The 22,238-nt window shown below is 37.5% G+C and overlaps 1 protein-coding gene across 1 annotated transcript in view; it reads left to right on the top strand.

Annotated features, from left to right (window-relative positions):
• The first annotated feature begins 3,141 nt into the window (after positions 1-3,141).
• LOC140160458 (uncharacterized) overlaps positions 3,142-22,238 on the top strand; it is a 39,963-nt gene continuing 20,866 nt past the window's right edge. Inside the window, exons 1-4 of the mRNA XM_072183693.1 lie at positions 3,142-3,361; positions 9,027-9,061; positions 9,754-9,934; positions 17,217-17,584. Of these exons, the coding sequence (XP_072039794.1) occupies positions 3,142-3,361; positions 9,027-9,061; positions 9,754-9,934; positions 17,217-17,584 (804 nt within the window). The remainder of the gene's footprint in view (positions 3,362-9,026; positions 9,062-9,753; positions 9,935-17,216; positions 17,585-22,238) is intronic.

Genomic DNA, 22,238 nt, shown 5'->3' with positions numbered 1-22,238 from the left:
CAGGTAATTTGAGAGCTCATAGTTGACAAAAGTAAAAACTTGTTTTTCAACCAAAACAGTTTAGTATAACACCTTCTCTGACACATTCAACATTTCGATAGTTTATCCAAGTTTTGATTGTTTCAACAGATAACGAACCCTTTGTTATCTTGATCTTGATAATTGTACCCATTTTCACGTTTGGTTTGATCTTCAGTGACCTTAAAATTACCTCCATCATATTTTGAATCAGGACCAAGGACCAACTTTAGACTTTTACCCATTTTGACTCCACAACAACCCTCCCCATGTTTAAGCCTAATCTGATATTAACCATATAGGCACTTAATGCTAGAGCCATTTTGGCATTATTCTGATGATCACAGCACTTAATATGCAACAAATAGTGAATTTTAAGGTGATTTTCAGTAATCAACCCCTTTTTGACCCCTGCATGACCTTGATCTCAAAATCTGTGTTTATTCCCATAAAATGTCAATGTATTATGTGTCAGTCGCATCTCTGTACCATGTAATATGTCTGAAAAGAAGCATTTTGAAGATATTTGGTTATGTACCAGAACCATATCCCATTAATGACTTTTGACCCAAATCTGTGTTTACCCTATGGGCCCCGGCTATAGACAAGTTTAATGTTCAAATCTCATTACTGAAATATTTTTTTAAAGTTGAATTTTTCTGTTTACTATTTGTGCCTACCTCAAAACTAAGAGTAAATGCTTACTTGCTTACTTGCTTAAGATGAGTGGTGTCCTCGAACTACAACATCACGCCAAACCCTTCTGTCCTGCATGGCCGTTCCCAAATCCATAACATCCAGTCCAGTGTCCTGTTTCAATACATCCACGTATGTTAGAGGGGGTCTGCCAGGTTTTCTGTTTCCATGTTTTGGTGTCCAATGGATCAGCTTGGCTACAGGCTCATTTTTGCTTCTGTATGCATGCCCAGCGAAACGTGTCCTCCTCTCTATGATCTTCAGTGAAAGTTTCGGTAGGTCCCCATACACCTCTTTGTTTGTGATGTTCTGCTTCCAATTGATGTTGTAAACTGCTCTAAGCATTCTTGTGTAGCAACCATCAAGTTCTGTACATAATCTGGGAGACATGGTCCATGCTTCACATCCATAGATTAGTACAGATTCGACGGTAGCAGAAAATAAACGAGTCATGAATTTCCTTGGGAGAGGATTTTGTTGAGGCTGTTACATGCTCTCCATGCAGCTGCTGTGCGTGTTTTACGTCTTTTTCCGTGCTAGCCATCCATGCACCCAGATACTTGAAGTCGCTCACCTCATCTAGTTTGGTGCCATTGTTTGTCTGCATAGATATCTCTTGACTATGGTTGAATGACATGAACTTTGTTTTTGAAGCATTCATTTTGAGGCCAACTTTTCCAACAGATGATTCAACCCTTTGCAGTAGCTCTTGTGCTTAGTGGATTCCTCTGAAAGTAGGGCTATGTCGTCTGCAAAGTCCAGATCTGTTAGCACTTCAGGTCCTATTCGTCTGCTTCTTCTCTTTTCCAGCTGGAATCCAAGCTGCTCTTCTCTGCCTTCGACTGCCTCCCTCAATGCGTAGTCCAAAACCACCAAAAAGAGGTATGGGGCAAGGGTGTCTCCTTGCAGTACACCAGCAAGTATATCAAACAGATCAGTTTCTCCATCTGGAGAAACTACTTTTGCCTTGGTATCTTCATGCATTCTTGCTATACCTTCCACAAGTTGATTAGGGATTCCATAGGCTTTGATAATTTGCAGCATCTTTCCTCTATGAATGGTATCAAAGGCTTTCCTGAAGACTATGAAAGTTATTATTGCAGGCTGATCCTAAGCACTTTGTCTACTTCAGGCCTGATCCTATTGAGAATCATTTTGTTGAATATCTTGGCTACAACTGAGCTTAAGCTTATCCCTCGATAGTTTCCTGCTTGACTAAGATTCCTGACTTAGGAATTGGTACTATGTTAAGGATAGACCACTGGTCAGGCTTACTTCCTTTAATCAGTGCATTGTTGCAAAACTCTAACACTATGCCATCCAGATTACATCTTTTAAGTACCTCTGGTGGAATGCCATCCCCTCCACAACTCTTCCTTTCTACCAGTGCAGTCTTTGCCTTTGCATATTCCTCCTGACTAAATGGTGCCACATTGATGTTTAGATCCTTGGCCACTGGTACAATATCCTCATCTTCTCCATCTATTTCTGGAGGGCTACCTAGAAGATCTTTAAATTGGGTGAACCAGTTGTTAATCATTCTGTGTGTCTCCCTTCAGCTGACCTTTCATTGATGCTTTCCTTCCAGTTATTTCATTAATCAGCTTCCAGCTTTGTCCATGCTTGCAGTTGTCATGCGCTTCCTCAACTGCTCTTAGCCTTTTACTTAGATCTTCTTCCGTAGCAGTATTATATGCTTCCTCTAAGTTTGCCTTGGCTTCCTTATATCTGTGTCTGTTTTCCTCAGTTGCATCCAACTGGTACGCATCATAGGTTACTCTGATGTCATCTCTTGCTCTCGTCACTCTAATATCACTTGAAAGCCGCACCTTCCTATTCTTCTTTTTAACTGGTATCACCTTTTCTGCTGCTTCACTGTTGGCTTTTATGAATCTTTCATACCTCTCAGTAGCTGTTTCCTCCACTTCCTCCAAGGGTTGAAACCTGTTGTGTACTTCAACAGTATATAGCTACTGAAGCTTGGAGTCTGAGCAGAGTGTTTTCCAGTCATGGTTCTTCCCTCTAGGCAGGGTCTTGGTCTTTCTCAGGCTGAGTCTGATCCTTGATGTCACAATTCTATGATCTGATCCTACACTTTAGAAGGTATTGTATGCTTCTGCGTTTAGTAGGCTGTTTCTCCACTTTTTACGAAGAAGGATATAATCCAGTTGATACCTGCTTCCTGCTGGGCTGCAGAAAGTCCACAGCTTTCTTTTCCTCTTCCTAAAATAAGTGTTAGCACAAATCAGGTTCTTTTCAATTGCCAGATCAACCAAGAACTTCCCATATGGTAAATGAGTGCAACTATGTTCAAGATTATAAAGTGACCTGGACATCCCAGCTTCAGCTCTTCACTTTCCGTATAGTACCTCATTTGACTTGTTTTTGATTGTTTCAACAGATGAAGAACCCTGTGCTATCTCCGGTATGCCTTCTGATATATCTAAAGCCACTGACCCCAATCAAGCGACAGCTGTCGTGACGTGGCCTCCACCCACAGCAAGTGACAATTCTGGTGAACAGATAGCACTTACATCAAATTACAATTCTGGAGAACCTTTCGGATATGGCATCCATGAGGTAACTTATACAGGGAAAGATCCTTCCAACAATGAATGTTCGGCATCGTTCAACGTAACTATAACAGGTAATTTGAGAGCTCCCATGATGTCATAGTCTACAAAAGTAAAAAAACTTGTTTTTCAACCAAACATATCAAGCAGCCTCATTAGATATGTGATATAATTTTATATAATTTTAAAACATGCTATAATTTTAACAATACATCATTGATTTATTCAATTTAACATTTTCAGCCAAATTTTGATGCTGTCATTTAAGCTACCATTATTTACGTTTCAGAAGTTTGTTTAAATGTTTCTTCTGTGCAGTCTATTAAAAAAATTAAAGACTATGCCTTGATTCAATAAGACATTTCATTCTTATAAAAGAAACCATAAACGGGTATCTAACCTTGTCGTAGAGTAATATTATAACCCACTTACGTGCGGATTTTGAAGAAAGAAAAAGTAAAAAAGTATATTATATAATGAGTATGACATTTTTTCCAACACCGAAACAAGTCGGATATCCATTTTCTTGCTAAATGTATACAGTTTCATCTGTATCGTCTTATATGAAACATTGGTCGGCATTGATAAAACAAACCTTAAAGGAAATCTGTACCATAAACTAATCAATGGTATATACCCCTAAATTAAACATACCAAACGGTCTATATGAATTTCGGAATATTTATAACAAAGATTAAAGAACACTTTTAATCCTTCGTTTCTGCGATTCAAGGAAGCCGCCATGATAGCTGCTTGCGAATCCTTTCTGCCACAAGCGGTAGTGTAACCTTTCACACAGACCCACGGCTACCTTCGGCGAGCGTGTGTTGCTGTGTGGCATTCGCGACGAATTTTGGTTTTTAGTGTTGTTTTTACACTTTTCGTTCTCAAAAGACATTGTTGATCATAAAGATTACTTAAAATACATTTTTTTATGTTCTTCTCACGGTTGTTTGATGTGATCATTTATTAGTTTTTAAAACAAAGCATAATGTACAACCAAAATTTAGGCTTAAACAGCTAAATATGATATCATGATTCTGTATACAGATGCATTTGAGTCATTCTCAACTTTGATTTCCACTCTTTTACATAATTATTCACTTCTATAGCATTTTTATAGCTTTTTCGGATATAAAATGTATCTATAAATGACAAAATTGGTGGCGCTATTTAGTTACTGGAAATTACTCTTTCAAGCTTTTAATACAGATAATTCTTTTTATTGTTTGATGAAATATGTTTATAAAATTTCGTTGTTGCTTGATGCACCTACTCCAGCTGTTTTAATGGCAGTATTAATCACCGACCCCTTGCAAATAAAGAAATATGATTTAGGATAAATAGCGCCATCTATAGTTTGCATTTAGTTAATAATGAAGCCAATTCTATATACATCAAACAACCGTGTTCTGTAGTTTTATGGGTAAAAATTGTCGCGTTTTCTTTTGAACGAATGTTGAATCTGAACTTTGGTAGTATTCGCTTCGTGTCACCAAAGTCCACGAAGGACGAGGCTTGTGGCACGGATTTCTCAGGTTTCAAAATCGGGGTACCGTTACAGCGTAATAAAAAAATACATCGGGTATCAATATGGCAGCCACCATTGATTGCAAACTGACCGCTGATCGTCGTAAGGAATTAAGAATTTCTCCTTTATTTGGACGCATATAAGCTTGGGACTTTTACTGTTTGTCGTTTTTATTATTACTGCAACTATATAGCCATTGATTAGTTTATGGTACAGATTTCCTTTAAATAAGTTAATTTTCTAGATGTTAATCTGAATCTTATAACCGTACAGAAATCCACTAATAATGGCTCTATATACTGGGAGCTCAGAAGAGATTTATTCAGCTCAGAAGACACAAAAGGTTTAATGGCCTGGATATGTTAATATAGGCCAAGATTCAATATACCATATTGCTGCCTGGTCACACCCTGTACGGGCAACCTGGGGTCACAAAATAGGGGTCAAAATATGCATTTATTCAGCTCATGCGACACATGGACAAAATTTGATAAATATCACTCCCAGGAGGATATTTTTCATGCCTATAGCGATGACAGCAATTTTGGAATGTATGGGGGCTCAGACAGTAGCCCCAAAGAGGCCCGCCCATATGGTGTTATTCAGCTGAAGAAATACATGAATGAATCTGTCTGCATTGGAACTATAACACATTTGGGTGTACAAAAATACCAATGACGGCAACTCTTTCCTGTACAGAGATCCATACAGTAGCCTCAAAGGGCGCGATGCCCCATAACTGGTTATTCAGCTGAAGTGACATATGGATGAATCTTTTGAATTGGAACTTCTATCCATTGGGGATTACAAAATACAAATGACAGCTACTTTTTTCCAGTATGAGGGCCCAGACAGTAGCCTCAATGGGCCCGATATTCCATAACTGGTTATTCAGCTGAAGAGACACGTGGATGGATCTTTTTGAATTGGAACTATTGCATATTGTAGTAAAACACCAATAACAGCAACTTTTTTCCTGTATTTGGTCCTAAACAGTAGCACTTGCAAGACCACTCAGTCTGATGTTTGAGCTTTGCTTCTCCAATAGAAGTCTGCATTATCCCTATTCACAAGAGATTCGAAGTCTAATTCATCTATGTACCGCCCCATCTCTGCATCATCAGCAAGATCAAGGAGGCTGTTATATACTGTACAATATGCAATACCAACTTCAGAAGTACCTCCTTGGATACCAACTGATATCAGATAGACCGTTTGGATTAAGGCCATACCACAATACATCACAGGGGTCAATATTGAACCCACTTTTGTTCTTTGTCATCATTGCTGACCTGGGTGATGAGTGTGAAACCCAATTCTAATTCTACACAGATAATTCCACCTTGTTTTGTGAGATTTTACCTAGAGACTGATAGCCTGAACAGAGACCTGATGGAGAAAATGAGGATTTGGGCAGATAGGCATGACAGACGGATGGTGACCTTAGAGACATTGAAACGTTAGGCAATGACAATATTAAGAAAGAGTAATCCAACCAAGTTAAATATTCTGTTTGGTACCACCAAACTGGCTGAGAAATAGGAGCTGGAGATCCTGGGAGTCACAGTCGACAGCAAGCTGACCTGGACAACGTCTCATCCAGAGCAGGACAGAAGCTGGGCGGTTGCAAATAAACTTGATGTCAGAGGCAGAGCATAGCAAATGTTTACAAGGCTCAAGTTTGCAGTGTGATGGAATACGCCTCACTCTCTTAGATGAGTGCCAGCACCACCACTCTAGGATTACTAGACTCTTATTCAGAAGAAGACCCTTCTAATCATAGGCGTGAGAGAAGAGGAAGCAAGTACAGAGCTGAACATCACATTTCTCTATCAAGGACTTCAAGTGGTTGCAACAACAGTCCTCTATAAAATGCACACCAGCTTTTGCCCACCAGATCTGAAGGCACAGCTACTAAGGTCATTTATAGTCAGAAGGGCTACCCGTCCAAGCTTGTCCATGCCTCTCCATGCTCTCACAGTACCAGTTTCTAGAACCATGCCTACTGGCAGGACCTTCATCCACACTTAATTTCACGTTTGGAATAGCCTACCAGATGGGGTAGTCGAAGACATATCTGACAACGGCGCACCATCCTCCAACATGTTTAAGAGCAGAGTGCATATTAAAGCATCTTATTTCAAATGTCTGATGCTTTACTGTACCCTTGACTCTTGTTGTTCTTAAGCTGCCGTGGACCACTGATTGGCAAATGTGGTTTGCTTTTATAGTGCCTATATAATCAAGTGCCTATATAAGTTCTTGAAATGTGTTCACACTAGCTTTTAAAAAGCAGCAAAAAGATTTCAGCCAAAGAGACACGCAGATCTTTTGTATTGGAACTATTGCATATTGGGGTTTACAAAAATACCAATGACAGCAACTGTTTCCTATACGGGGCCCAGATAGTATCCTAAAAGGGCCCCATGTCCCATAACTGGCTATTCAGCCAACTGTAGGGAGCCTGTTAAAAATGCAGTGGGTATCACCCTGAAAGAAGGAAGTGTTAATTTTGAAATGCTCTCTTTTTTCAATCAAAATTGGTATAACATGAGGGAATAAAGTCGCATTGTGCCGAATGAGGCTTTAAAATACTACTGCTGATATCGTTATTGATGAAGTAATTACCTACATCTGATATTGATATTGATGAAGTTGCTATTTACTGACTGACTACTGCTGACATTGGTATTGCTGAAATAGTTATCTATTTTTGATACTGGTATTGATAAAGTAGCTATCTGATGCTGGCTGAATAACCAGTTATGGGCCTCAGGCACTTTGAGGCTTCTGTCTTAGCCCCTGTATAGGACAAAGTTGCTGTTTTTGGTATTTTTGTACACCACAATATGTAATAGTTCAATTAAAAAGATCCATCCATGTGTCACTTTGGCTGAATAATCAGTTATGGGACATCGAGCCTTTTGAGGCGTCTGTCTGGGCTTTCCACGTACATGAAAAAGTTGCTGTCATTGGTATTTTTGTAGACCCCAATAGTTCCAATTAAAGCCATATTATAACATTTCTGTAAAAATAGATTAGTATTTATTTTCCATAAAAACTGTTAGATATGTCCCCTTCTAATTTTGAGCCGAACAAGTGAGGTAAAGCATAGAAAATTGGAATTTACTACTAGCGCCCATGCATGTTACTCCCACGGTTGTAATACGGTACGATCATCGGGGTGTGTGTGATGTGTGTCCCGCACGCCGTGTACGTACTGTGCATATGTGTTTGACTTATATTTCCATCGTAATAATAAAACGCCGGTTCCATCGTTTTATTTAAAATCGCGGATTTTGACAAAACTACAGCACCTAAAGTTTTGATTTTTGCAGAGTATCTTTATTGACTAAAGTACATTACAATCGTGTAAAAACCAGAATTAAAAATTTTTTGAGGGCGTTCTGCTCAACAAATGTTATAATATGGCTTTAAATAAAATCAGTCTATGTGTCTCTTCAGCTGAATAACCATTTATGGGGCATTGGGCCCTTTGAGGCTACTGTCTGGACCCCCGTACAGGAAAAAATTGCTGTCATTGGTAATTTTTGTAGGCTCCAATGTGCAATAGTACCAATTCAAAAAGATCCATCCACCTGTTTCTTCAGCTGAATAACAAGTTATGGGATACCGGGCCCTTTGAGGCTACTGTCTGGGCCATACAGGGACGAGTTGCTGTTATTAGCGTTTTGTAAACCTATGTGCAATAGTTCCAATTAAAATATCCATCCTTTTGTCTCTTTTGCTGAATAACCAGTTATGGGGCATCGGACCCTTTGAGGCTACTGTCTGGGCCCCGTACAGGGCTCCCGTCTCATGAGCTGAATAAATGCATATTTTGGCTCCCTATTTTGTGACCCCAGGCTGCCCGTACAGCGGCAGCAACATGGAATATTGAATCTTGGCCCTATACTTACATAACCTTTTGTGTCTTCTGAGCTGATTGAATCTTCTGGGCTCCCAGTCTACTAACCACCCACCAACGATAATTAGAAATATACCTGCCGCAATCTCCTTTTTTTAATTGAAATTTTATGTCATATTTATAGATAAAACGTATACCAACTAGTGAAACACAAAAATGCATCTCCTGTAAAATGGAAAAAATATGCTTTTCTGAACAATAGACTAACAGAAACTGAAAAGATAAAAGGACTTGAGTATAACGTTTTATTTGTTTTGTTATTTATTTATGTTTTCCGTAGCGCCTGGATGCTTTGTTGACTCGAATTTCATCCCAGTAAGTTCATTGTAAAAGTTTCATGATATTGATCAAACCTAAACAAGAATTGTTAGTAATATCTTAAATCTGTCAACATGTTTTGATTTTCTTTGAATTTTATACAAAACCACTATTAGTACCCTTTTTCCTTTTTAGGTAAACTTTGTACTATTTGTACCACCCTCATTTTTTTGCAATTATTAAAATTAAAGGAATGCAAGCCCTCCTAATAATATAACTTAGATAGCCTATATAACAGACAGGGGCGACTCCACAGGGGGTCAGGGGGGACAACTAGCAAATTTTGCCCCATAAAAATCACATGGCCTCTCCTGCCAATGTTTGCGCACTTCGCGCGACTTTATTTCATATTTCACCAGTTACTGGACCATAAACTTATTCTATTGCCAAAAGGTGCTGAAATTGGACTGGGAAAACATGGGAAAAAATGAGAAAGTAAAAGTAAACGTAATTGAGTAGGTCCATGCCTAAATCCAGCGGGCCGAAAGTCGGGTCCGTGAATGAAACGCATAAACATGTGCGGTTAGAAAATAATAAATAGCTCAAAAAGGGTGAAAATGGTGCATCAAATGGCTACTATTACTTGTTTTACATTTATAGTTTCGCTTGTGTTGTTAATGTAAGGCCTACCGACTGTTAGAAATTGAAATATAAAGAACTTTTTAACGTATTTGATTTTTATTCTCCAGCTTGGTGAAAGTTATATTTCAACTGATTGTACGAAGAAATGTAATTGTACATCGGCAAACAATCCAGATTGTCAATCAAATGAATGTGACGATAATGAAGTGTGTGAAGAGCGAAAGAATATACGCAAATGTTATTGTAAGAGAGGATTCTTTCTTGATAGCAAAGACGGAAAATGCTACGGTACAGTAAATATGTCTTATTACTATACACTAACAATGAAGTGTGTGAAGTTCGAAAGAATATACGCGAATGTTATTGCAAGAGAGGATTCTTTTTGATCGCAGAGACGGAAAATGCTACGGTATAGTAGATAACCTAAACCTAACCCTTACCCAAACCATACCTAAACCCTTACCCTCATTCAAGCTATTTAGCCATCCCGTGATTTCAGGGCTACAGTCTAGACATAAGGCAGCAATTAGCCATCCCGTGATTTCGGCGCTACAGTCTAGACATAAGGCAGCAATTAGCGGATGTTATTCACGTGTCGTAATACAAAAATATATTAGTTAAGGGCGTACTACACCCATATATTGGTTTGATTGGTCTAAAAATATTTTGTCATTTATAGCTAGGCGATATATGCACGGATCATGTGGAATAAAAAAAAATGAAAAAAAGAAGAAAAAAAATGCTTTTACACATTGTAGTAAGTCATTTTAGTCCTATATATTTTTTGTTTACTGTGTATCCTAGTAACTCAGATCTGTGTTTCATAACAAACCATAATTTATTCCTTTCAACATGTTCAAGTAGGGTACATGAATAGAATACATTAAATCCTTTGTTATACTCTGTATAGAAAATCTAGTGGTACATGCAAAATATATAACACTGAATAAATTAAATAAACACTTACACAATAGATGCATATAGTCATTAGTCAAGTCAATACTATGTGTTGTTAGGAGAAGAAAAGGCTATTAGGTCACCGTATGTCAGGTTATAGGTCAATTGGTTCAGGTCAAATTTAAGCATCAATTTTGAATACACATGTGAGAGTCTGTGATATCAGAATGAGGAATAATTTTGATATTCTGTCTTAACTGGATATATATCGAGAAGTGCAAGGTGGATATACTAATATACCTTGGGATGTAAATGGTGAGTACAATTTAGAATGCCTAGTTCAGATGGATTTCACAAATAAATATAAAATAGTTACCAAAATCACAAAAGCTAAGCTTACGGAAAACTACCCAATATGGTGGTATAGGTGACAAGAAATACAATTTTTTCAACATTGCTGTAGTATGGTTGTGGTAACCTGTTACCTATGGCTTAATTAAGTTTCAGTGAAATAATGTCGCAAGTTAAAAATACAAAATATAGCTCAACATTGAAAATAGAAGCATTTTAACAGGTTCGTTTTTTGATAGTTGTGGAGCACCAAGTTCATGAAGTCATAAAAGAAATCAGGGACCACTTATTCCCATTTTACATATCAACATTATTTCCCTAATGTGTTAGCAACACATATCCAAAATTTTAACGAAATCCGTTGATAGTAAGCTTTCCAAAATGAAGTGAATTTAAATCATCAGTGATGTACCACCTTTTGGCTTCTACTTTTAAAAGCATGTAAGCTACGTTGATACCGATGCCACCAATAAAACGAGAAGATTTGCCCCTTCATTTTGCATACCACTTTGTCCAATTTTTTTTTGTAATTTCTTCACAAAATGCAAAAAATGCAAAAAAAAAATCAATGGGTGTAGTACCCCTTAACATGTTTACAATTTCAAATTATACATGTATGTTGAGCATACAATATTATTCGGTAGTAAACCGATGGAATATGACAGCGGCGCGCCGGCGGTTGTTGACGTACTATACATATATGCTTGATAGAATTAGTCCGTTTTTATAATATTCTCCTCCGCCGTCAGTGTGATTCCAGTCATCCACATAGCGTGTTGCGAAGGTGAAGGAAACTAAAGCTGTAGTGACGAACACGCATGTGTCCTGTCAATGGCCTTTGACTTTTACCGTATATCTCAGAAGGTTAACACAGTAGATAGACAGAGTGGTTTCTTTTTCCTTTCGGACAAACCAACATTTTGGATAATTTTATGTGATGGACACTTTATTTTAATTTTTGATCGCGTATCTTGTTTTGGATATTTTGTATAACATATTGTATCACGCAAATCTGATGTTAATTTTTATTATTTGCCAGTGAGCATTGTTATTTTGTATATTAAATAAAACCATTAATTTTCACAAATTTAATTAATAAAGGTCATCATTCATTGCTTTTACTATAAAATGGTTGTTCCAGCCTTCCTAATTATTTTCTGTATCTTGTAATTAATACTTAAACGGAACGGGAGCAAGTATACGCGCAATGCATTGTAGGATAGATATTTCCTGATCAGGCAATGTGTTTTACCCCTGTACAAACCAATGAAAAATGTGATATTTTGACCTAGTAATAACCCAGTAACGATGTGCCGTAGATAGCACAAACTATACATTTTGTAATCCTTGTGATCAGACGAATACGTTTGCTGCATCTGTCAAGAAGATTGTAGCATCGACCTCTACAGGTCACCGTGGGTAAAATCCAAAATAGCACCACACCTTAAACATGTTAAAATAATCTTGCTTAATTGTGCATTTCATGTATGGAAACTGGTATGCCTTATTTCGCACAACGATATTCGACTTAGCAGTTGAACTACTTGCTTCATTTATTGTTGTGCTATGCCATGCAATGCACTGATCTCGTGATTTGTGGGTGCATAATGTGTTCAGTACCAGTGATGGGGGAAACTTATAGACTAGGCTCTATGACAACTGAAAAACTTACTGTTCGTGTCGTGGCGGACTCGTAAAAATATTATCACGCGATTTTGGCTGTGCGCCATAGCGCGACGAATTATCGGGGCCGTGTACTGCGCCGTTGCGCCGTCTCAATGTCATCATAATCGTGTTACAAACTCTGTCACTTTTTTAACTCATAATTTTCCTCAGTCGTCAACCCAATAAAGTAAAAAGGTTGACGAATGAAGGCATCAGTCTAGGAAACTCAACCATAATACACTACACACGTGAGACGAAATGTTTTCAAAATTTCAAAAAAGTTTTGGTATTTTCGGTAAAAAACGACCCTAGACAGATTTAGCGCGATTTCTCACTATTAAAGAAGTTGAACTCAAATATACTTCATAAAACAGGTTTGCACCTTCAACTAGCTTGAAAAACGCCCATTATTTTTGGGAAGTGCGTTCCGCGTTCTTTCACAAAAATGGTCACGCGTGTATACACCCATATAGCCGAGTGGCCCAGGGTATATCAAGCTCCTTAGGCAATGCAGTGTATTGCTGAAATCAAGAATTGGATGAATGTAAATAAGCTTAAAACAGAAAGATTTTCATTTTGGACTTTACTAAGTCTAGATTTATTTTAAACTTGAAATTAAATTCACTTTGTGTATCAAGTATGATTTTGAATGTCCAATTTATTATCCAAATAAATAAATTGTTTTAGGACAGACTTGTTGCAGTCTAAAAAGTTTTTTTATTGAATTATCAGTATCGTAACATGGTAGACTTGGAACAAATCTTAATTAATTTTTATTCTAAAAAAAAACATAGATAATAAAAGTAAGCATTAAAATGAGCAGAAATTTGCATAAATTTGGATTGGTAATGATTAGTAATATTAAATCCTACAAGTGTATCACAGATGGCAGATATCAAAAATTGTTTAAATGATTTTAAACAGCATTTTTATAGAGAAAAACTGGCATCACTTTTCAGTGATGTGCGCCCTTATGTTAATTTGCTGAATGCGATATGCACGATGGTGGAATTCAGCACCTTTGAAGAACTAGCGTTTGAACTTGAAAATCAGTGTACTATGAAAGCCGAATAGATTTCATGATGGAATTTGAATGTCTGTGATACTAGTGATGTGAGTAATTATGATTGTGTGTATTGGGGGGGGGGGTACATAGACCTGTATGTTCAGTAAGCTTATATATTTCATGCACGTGAAAATGCAATGCTGTTGATAATGCACTTGTCAATAGAAACCCTGACCCTGTGATACTAGTGACGTGAGTAATTATGATTGTAGGGGGTGCATAGGCCCGTATGTTCAGTAGTTAAGCTTATAGATTTCATGCACGTGAAAATGAAGACTGTTGATAATGCACTTGTCAATTGAAACCCTGAGTCCCTGACCCACTCCAACCCCTGCCTGCAGTGCAGAGTACCCGGAACAAATAGCCGGGCAGTTTATAACAGACGGGCATTGACACAAAATGTGTCCCTGTAGGGCGGCCATGTGTTGTTTCCCGTCGGTCCGGGACTTGGCCGGGAGTTTTAACATTTTTGAAATTTAGCCCTGGTATAAGTCCCAGCCACCCCTCCCCCTGGTACCCTGGCCATAGGGGGGGGGGCTGGAAATTCACAGCTGCATATAGCCATATCTTTGATAACATGGACAAGTATAGTGATGATGTACATTATACAAATGATGAGATATCCTCTAAATAGGCACAATTTCACGGCTTTACCAGACGCGTAATGTTGCGAGTAAATTAAACGCCATTTTGTGCGTAGGACGTTGCAATTAAAAAAAACTGCGATAATTTAAAATGACTGCAATTTGCAATGAAAAGCAAACCACCAAAAATTTCTCATTTGTAGATGTACACACATTGGTATGCATATAGCCTCTGGCATTGGCCAATTTGTCCTTGTACTATAAAAAAGACCATGCACATTCTTCATATGAATCACAGGTTTATATTCACATAGCCATACATGTACCTGTACACCCCTACACACCCACACAAACAACTGTATTTTATCCAAGGTAATTGCAGACCCCTCCTACATACGGTACCCTATAACCCTAAACCCTAAACATGGGCCATAACACTAACCGTAATTCTAATCCTAACCCTAATCCTAACCCGTAATTACTACAAGTAACTAACCCTCCTTAAATAATGGCCATTATTCAAAAACGGGCTATTGTATTGGGAATCTGTAAAATGCGTTGGAAGCAGAATTTATTTCTGCGCATTTTGACACCTCATTTGATACGATAGCCGAGAAAACAATAAAACACCGGTCAATTTAATGTAGTGAGGTCCATATTTGAAAGTTGCACTTACATACAAATTTTTACAATACAAAAACACTCGGATATCATTCCACAGATTTCCTTCCATTATACTGAATGCAAAATCAATAGAATTTACTGCAACTTTCAAATATTGGGTTACATTGATTTATTTGTACGCTGTGACATCAATATTTAGTCAATTGCTACAAATGAGGTGTCAAAATGTGCAGAAATAAATTCAGCTCCCAACGCATTTTACAGATATGTAATACAATCACCCGTTTTTGATTAATTGTCATTATTTAAGGGGTTAGTTATTTTTTTGAGATGTTTAGTTATATCCGACGCTCATTCACACTGCCACTTATATCCGATACTATTACCGACGTAATTTAAGTCCGGTAATAAGTGATTTAAGTCCGACTGTGTGAACACGACTTTATTTAATAATATGAAGTGATTTTAGGCGTACAAGCTTTTGTTAGTGATGAACTGAATATGTATAGTAATGAATAATTCAAACAAGTAACAGGAATAAAAGCAGATGTGTTTAAACGATGCCCTCCCCCAACAAGGATTTTCAGTTTTGTGTGTTTTGTGATGAATCTTTAACTTTATTCTTACAGATATCCATGATTATAAAAGAATTTGTCATGTCAAAAATATGTGACAGTCTTTTGGCATCCATCTGACTTTTTGAAACTGAAAACAAAGAAAAAAATGATTCACCTCAAAAATCACAAAATTCCGGTAGGGACCTTTAACATTTATACAAAACGTATAATCTTTTTCATGCGATGTTTTTTAACCATAATGTACCAAATGAGAAGGTAGCCCATTGAAATTTTAAATTTCGTCTTTTTCAGATTCACCCTAGTGATCATGATCATTTCGAGTTTTCAAAATGACGACATCCTCCTCATAAAATGTTATATACAATTGAATACATGAATTCAAAACCCACCCAAGTCCAGGGGAAGTGATTTTGAGAAAAAAAACCCGTGTATCATTTTAAGGTGGTACGAAAGGCACAATCAAGTTGCTCTGATTGAGATTAAAATATACTTGTTGCAGAGAGATATGCAAAATAATCTTAATTCTAAAATTTGAGCCAAATCGGACAAACGGTTTTTGAGATATTGCTGTTGAAAAGATTCTTTGTATTCTATTGTTTTTTGCCAATATATTGATGAAGTTAATGAAGAATTGGCAAAATGTGCTCATTAATATTAATTTTTGCCAATATTTTCCCAATATTTTATGAATAAACCTTCATACTACTTTTACCTTTAAATTTTGACCTGAAACTTTGCCAATGTGTCTCCATGACCTAAACCTTTAACATGTGATTTTCCTGCAAATCAATTTGCATATTTGCATAATTAATTAGCCTTAAGTATAATGCTAATTAATTATGCAAATATGCAAATTAGATGGGCAGGAAAATCACATAATGTTTTAGGCCATAGAAACACATTGGCAAAGTTTCATGTCAAAATCATATAAAATAAAAGTAGTGTGAAGGTTTATTCATAAGATATTGGTATAATATTGGCAAACATGAATATTCATGAGCACATTTTGCCAATTTTCCTCATTAACACAAATAATTAATACAAAGAAACTAAAACATGCATATCTTGACAACCGTATGTCCGATTTCCTTCAAACAAAAACTATTTTGCTCAGTGTATTTAGCTTAACTTATTCAATCTATTCAAATGGTTCTAAATTCAGTTTCTGTTTTCCAGAAACATCGTTTCGAACCCCCTTAATTCCTTCAGTTAGATTTACCTGGTCAATATGGTAAGTTTTACGTGCAAATGAGTGGGTTAAACTGTAATAGGTATGACGATTAGCATTTCAGCGACTTCGTGTGGGTTCATTTTAAATGCTGGACTTTTTGAATCGTGGGGGTTCATTTTAAATGCTGGTTTTTTTTAATCATATACAAAGACAACAATGTTGGAATGAGATTACCACTAGTAAGATAATACAAAATAAAGCACACAGGTATGTATAATGTTGATACGCATACTGCCATGTAATATAAATCACACACTTTCCTTGATTAAACCCATTTTTTCTTTCAAAAGTCACTCTCCAGAAATGAATGTGTTACAAGTGGACTTTTATACATACTGGATTTCAATCAGTGTGTTACAAGACTCAAATCCTGGACTTGGGTGGTTCTTTCATGCATGCTATCTCTCACATGCTCAATAGACACAGAGGATGAATTTGAGTTGTTCTTTCATATATATGACAGGCCTATGTGTAGCAACAATTTTCCATGCGTAACTCAATTTGGCCATAGTATGGACTTGGGTGGGTTTTGTATTCATATATTCAATTATTGCTTTAACTTTGTATCTTTTAGCCGCTGCTTGCCAAGCAAGTCTTGGTATAGAAGATGGTCGTATACCTGACAACAAACTCACGGCTTCCACCGTATGGGATGACTACCATGGACCTAGTAATGCTCGATTGAATCGTCCAGCAGAGTACCCTACTGTTGGATCGTGGAGTGCCAAATACAATAACATCAGCCAATGGATCCAAGTAGACCTAGGTGTCTTAGTAGGGGTTACTGGAGTGTTGATTCAAGGAAGAGCTTATAACGTGGATGCCCGCCTTCTTGGAGGTAGCGATTGTTGTCCACAGTGGGTGACAGAATTCAAAGTTCAGCATAGTAATGACGGCATTGATTGGCACTATGTGCTGTCACATAACAATCAAGACGCAATGGTGAGTTTGTAGTGTCAATCGAAGAACTGCGCACATAAGTTTTTTCATATTGTGTTTTGTATCTCACATTGAAGCCCACGCCAATACAAAGTAATTTGAAGGTTGATACATTGAATTAGTGCAGGGACCGTGTATGAAGGGACCGTGTATCTCGGCTGTTTATAGTGACAACCAATAGCGCTATTCTGAATACGAGGTGGTTGAACTCAGCGTGTTCGAGGTCACCGCAATGCAATGTGGGAGGCACAAATATTTTCACAGTTTCAAATAGTTTGCCGTCGCAACGATACCGGCCTATTTTTTAAACATTATTGCTACAGTATTGTACCATATTTGTAGGTGATGTGTTATTACAGTGATAAATTTGAGCTGGGAGAGTTATACAACCCTGCTCCACTTCCTTGAATAACGGTATCGTTAATCCCTGTCTGTTTATAGTGGCCGTATACGGAATGAATATACTGCAATATCCATCGATATCGAAGGATATCAGTTCCGTATAATATGTGCGGCAAGTAGCGCTATTGGTCTGTTTATAGTGGCGACCAATACCGTATAAGGTATACTCTAAATACCGGATAATCTGGCTCACTATAAACACGCTCATAGAAGTATACGGTATACGGTATTCGCTATACGAAATACGCTCATTCGATCAGGCTGAGTTCATATAGGAGTATACTATGTGAACTCAGCCTGATCGAATGAGCGTATTTCGTATAGCGATTAGCGAGTATAGGCATGATAGGTCAGTTTACCCATTTTCTTCGTCTAATCAAATGCTTGTAACTTTACTTCTTGAGGTCACATTGCATTCCATGAGGTGTCATAATGTGCAGAATTTACCCACATATGGTTTAGTTTTAAAATTAGGACGGTATACGCTGCACTAAAATCGAACACGCACGTATTCGGGTATACGGTGTACGTTTTGCAGGTGCACGCGTATAGCTTAAATCGAGCAAGGCAATTTCATAGTACCGGGTCACATAAGGCTACGATCGCATAGAAGTATACTATTCGGGTATACATTGCATTCCATGAGGTGTCATAATGTGCAGAATTTACCCACATATGGTTTAGTTTTAAAATTAGGACGGTATACGCTGCACTAAAATCGAACACGCACGTATTCGGGTATACGGTGTACGTTTTGCAGGTGCACGCGTATAGCTTAAATCGAGCAAGGTAATTTCATAGTACCGGGTCACATAAAAGCTATTCGAATAGGCCGTATACCTGCGTATAGTATAGTATAGTGGGAATCGTGCGTGTTCGATTTTAGTGCAGCGTATACCGTCCTAATTTGAAAAACCTAAACCATATGTGGGTAAATCGACCCACAATAGATGCACTATCTAATTCTGCACATTATGACACCTCATTGAATGCAATGTGACCTCAAGAAGTAAAGTTACAAGCATTTGATAAGACGAAGAAAATGGGTAAACTGATATTGTTACTCGCTATTCGCTATACGAAATACGCTCATTCGATCAGGCTGAGTTCACATAGTATACTCCTATATGAACTCAGCCTGATCGAATGAGCGTATTTCGTATAGCGAATACCGTATACCGTATACTTCTATGTGAACTCAGCCTTATGTGACCCGGTACTATGAAATTACCTTGCTCGATTTAAGCAATACGCGTACACCTGCAAAACGTGCACCGTATACCCGAATAGTATACTTCTATGTGATCGTAGCCTTATGTGACCCGGTACTATGAAATTGCCTTGCTCGATTTAAGCTATACGCGTGCACCTGCAAAACGTGCACCGTATACCCGAATAGTATACTTCTATGTGAACGCAGCCTTATACTCTAGAAATGCAAACATAATTCATCAAAGAATTATTTCAGTATTCAAATCAGTAGGAACAGACAGCGTACGGTGTACACATGCAAGAAAAAATTTAAATTTGTTTGTTCTAGCATTCTGTATCTCCACACAATTATCACATTTTGTCTCAAAAATTCTATGTAAATGATTCTCAACGCTACACAGAAATTATTTTCGACACAGGATAGACATTTTACACAATTTTACATAACTTTTGAAAATAGTGGAATATTTTGATTTGTTTTTGGTATTTTGTAGGGCAACATGAGTAAATAATAAGAAATCAAATATCGCGCCCTCGGCACAACTCGCATGGTATCGAAGGTCGTAAAAGATAACCTGATAACAATAGCCAGAGAAGATGTAAAGAAAGGAGATAGATCCAGCTATCCTCAAACAAAATATGTGTGTTGCCGCTCATTCAAAAGCAATCACGCTATTTAGGTTTAACAATAAAATACAACAAAAGGGTTCGAACCCATGACGGGTGTGATACACAAGTTGCTGCTTACTAGTTTTAGGGAAAGGTCAGTGTCTGTATACCATCAATACTATGCATACCATGCATGCAGATCCTAACATCCAGTTTATTTCAAATAAAATATGAGCCTGTTTATAGTGAGCCAGATTATCCGGTATTTAGGGTATAAGTACATCTTATACGGTATTGGTCGCCACTATAAACAGACCATAGCGCTATTTGCCGCACATATTATACGGAACTGATATCCTTCGATATCGATGGATATTGCAGTATATTCATTCCGTATACGGCCACTATAAACAGACAGGGATTAACGATACCGTTATTCAAGGAAGTGGAGCAGGGTAATATAACTCTCCGAGCTCAAATTTGTCACTGCAATAACACATCACCTAAAAATATAGTACGGTACTGTTGCAATAATGTTTTAAAAAATGGCCGGTATGGTTTCGACGGTAAACTATTTGAAACTGGCTCCATATTTGTGTCTCCCACATTGCATTGCGGTGACCTCGAACACGCTGAGTTCAATCACCTCGGATTCAGAATAGCGCTATTGATTGCCACTATAAACAGCCGAGATAACGGATAAGTCACATTTTATCCTAATCCCATATGCGTATAAGGATACCGTATAAATACCGCACACCACTATAAACACGCTCAATGACCGAAGTTCCATGGCAAATAATAATTTTGCACACTTGGTTACGCTTTCAACCTCTACGATTTATGATACAGCCTATTTTCAATTATCAAAATATCTTTATTAGGTTTGCAGGAAATGACAGGAAAATACATAAAACAATAAAATATAGATGATCAAAAATCATCCCTTTTCTAACAAAATCCTAAAATACTCTCCTAAATAATTAATATATGTTCCAAAATGGGCGGATTTTTTTGGAATCTTTACAAAACTACATTTCTTTCTTATAGTATCCACGTGTGGCATCCCTTCAGAGCAACATCAGGTACTTAACACACACGTGTCATACTTTCAAGGGATTCTCTATAGAAACATTGGATATGGTTTCAATTCTGGAGTGAAAATTAATCAACCGTAGTCGGCAACACACATCACATCAAAGGCTACTTTCAAGTAGATGTGTAACTATTTGAGAATAAAGGACTATGAATAGGTGCGACAGGATTACCTACGGGATTATCTCAAGGATATAATTCCGTTCTCCCTCCTTCTTTTTCAACTTTCCTGCAATAGCTTAACAATAGCTTGACAATAGCTATCAATAATCCGTTTCGAGTCCCTTCATACACGGTCTCTGAATAGTGGTTCACAACGGGCCATACATTATAAAGTCTGCACAAAAAGTAACGCAGCTGTTATAAATAGGTCTATAGCTTCAGAACTAATAATAATCTTTTCACAATATTTAAACATAGGCAGAAGGAAGATTTATTTACGCGCACTTTGATACCCCATTTGTCCATGTCGTTCAATATTAACAACACTAGTGCTTTTAAAGAAAAATACACGAATTTAAAAGTTGCAGTTTACAGCAATCAATGGTTCTTACGCAAGCATTGTGGCACTGACTTCAAATTAATAAATTTTACAAATAGCTGCAACTGCTGTGTTGTGAATATTGAACGAAATTGGACGAATGTGGTTTCAAAATGTGCGTAAATAAATCATCCTTCTCTATGTTGAAACATTGTGTAAACAATTATTAGTTCTAAAGCTATAGGCATATTTATAACAGTTTGTGTGTATTGTATACCTCGACTGCTTTACATTAGACCCAGTTTTAACCACCGTTTATCAGTGGGAGCTGGCAGCCTAATGGATAAGGCGTCCGTCTAGAGGTCGGAAGGTCGTGGGTTCGATTCCCATGCCGGCACATTCCCTTGCTTTTTTTTTTCAAGTTGGGTTGTGTGCCGGTTGGGATTTGTATTTATTTGTTGTCATGTTTAATTGTAACACTTTGGGTTGGTAAACGGTTCATTCTTTCTTATTTAATATATTCTGTTTCATCTCGTAGCGAGCAATCGTTCCCCATTCGCTACTTGCACGGTTCCGCCATTATGCACTATGTGCGGGGAGAGCCTCGAACTGGCAGCATACATGAAAGGATGAATTATGTAACCTTACACAGAACGTTATGACTAGTTCAATTCCCATTCATGTATGCTGCCAGTTCGAGGCTCTCCCGCACATAGTGCATAATGGCGGAACCGTGCAAGTAGCGAATTGTGTATTATTTGTTCTTGTGCAGGATGCGTAACCCCATTACCTACTTTAAGAATATGTTCGTTATAAAGAAACAATTGCCATCAAACTAAAATTACAAAATAGCTCCCG

This window comes from Amphiura filiformis, chromosome 9 (assembly GCF_039555335.1).
Source record: "Amphiura filiformis chromosome 9, Afil_fr2py, whole genome shotgun sequence".
Taxonomy (NCBI): domain Eukaryota; kingdom Metazoa; phylum Echinodermata; class Ophiuroidea; order Amphilepidida; family Amphiuridae; genus Amphiura; species Amphiura filiformis.
This window is presented reverse-complemented; position numbering and strand designations above follow the sequence as displayed.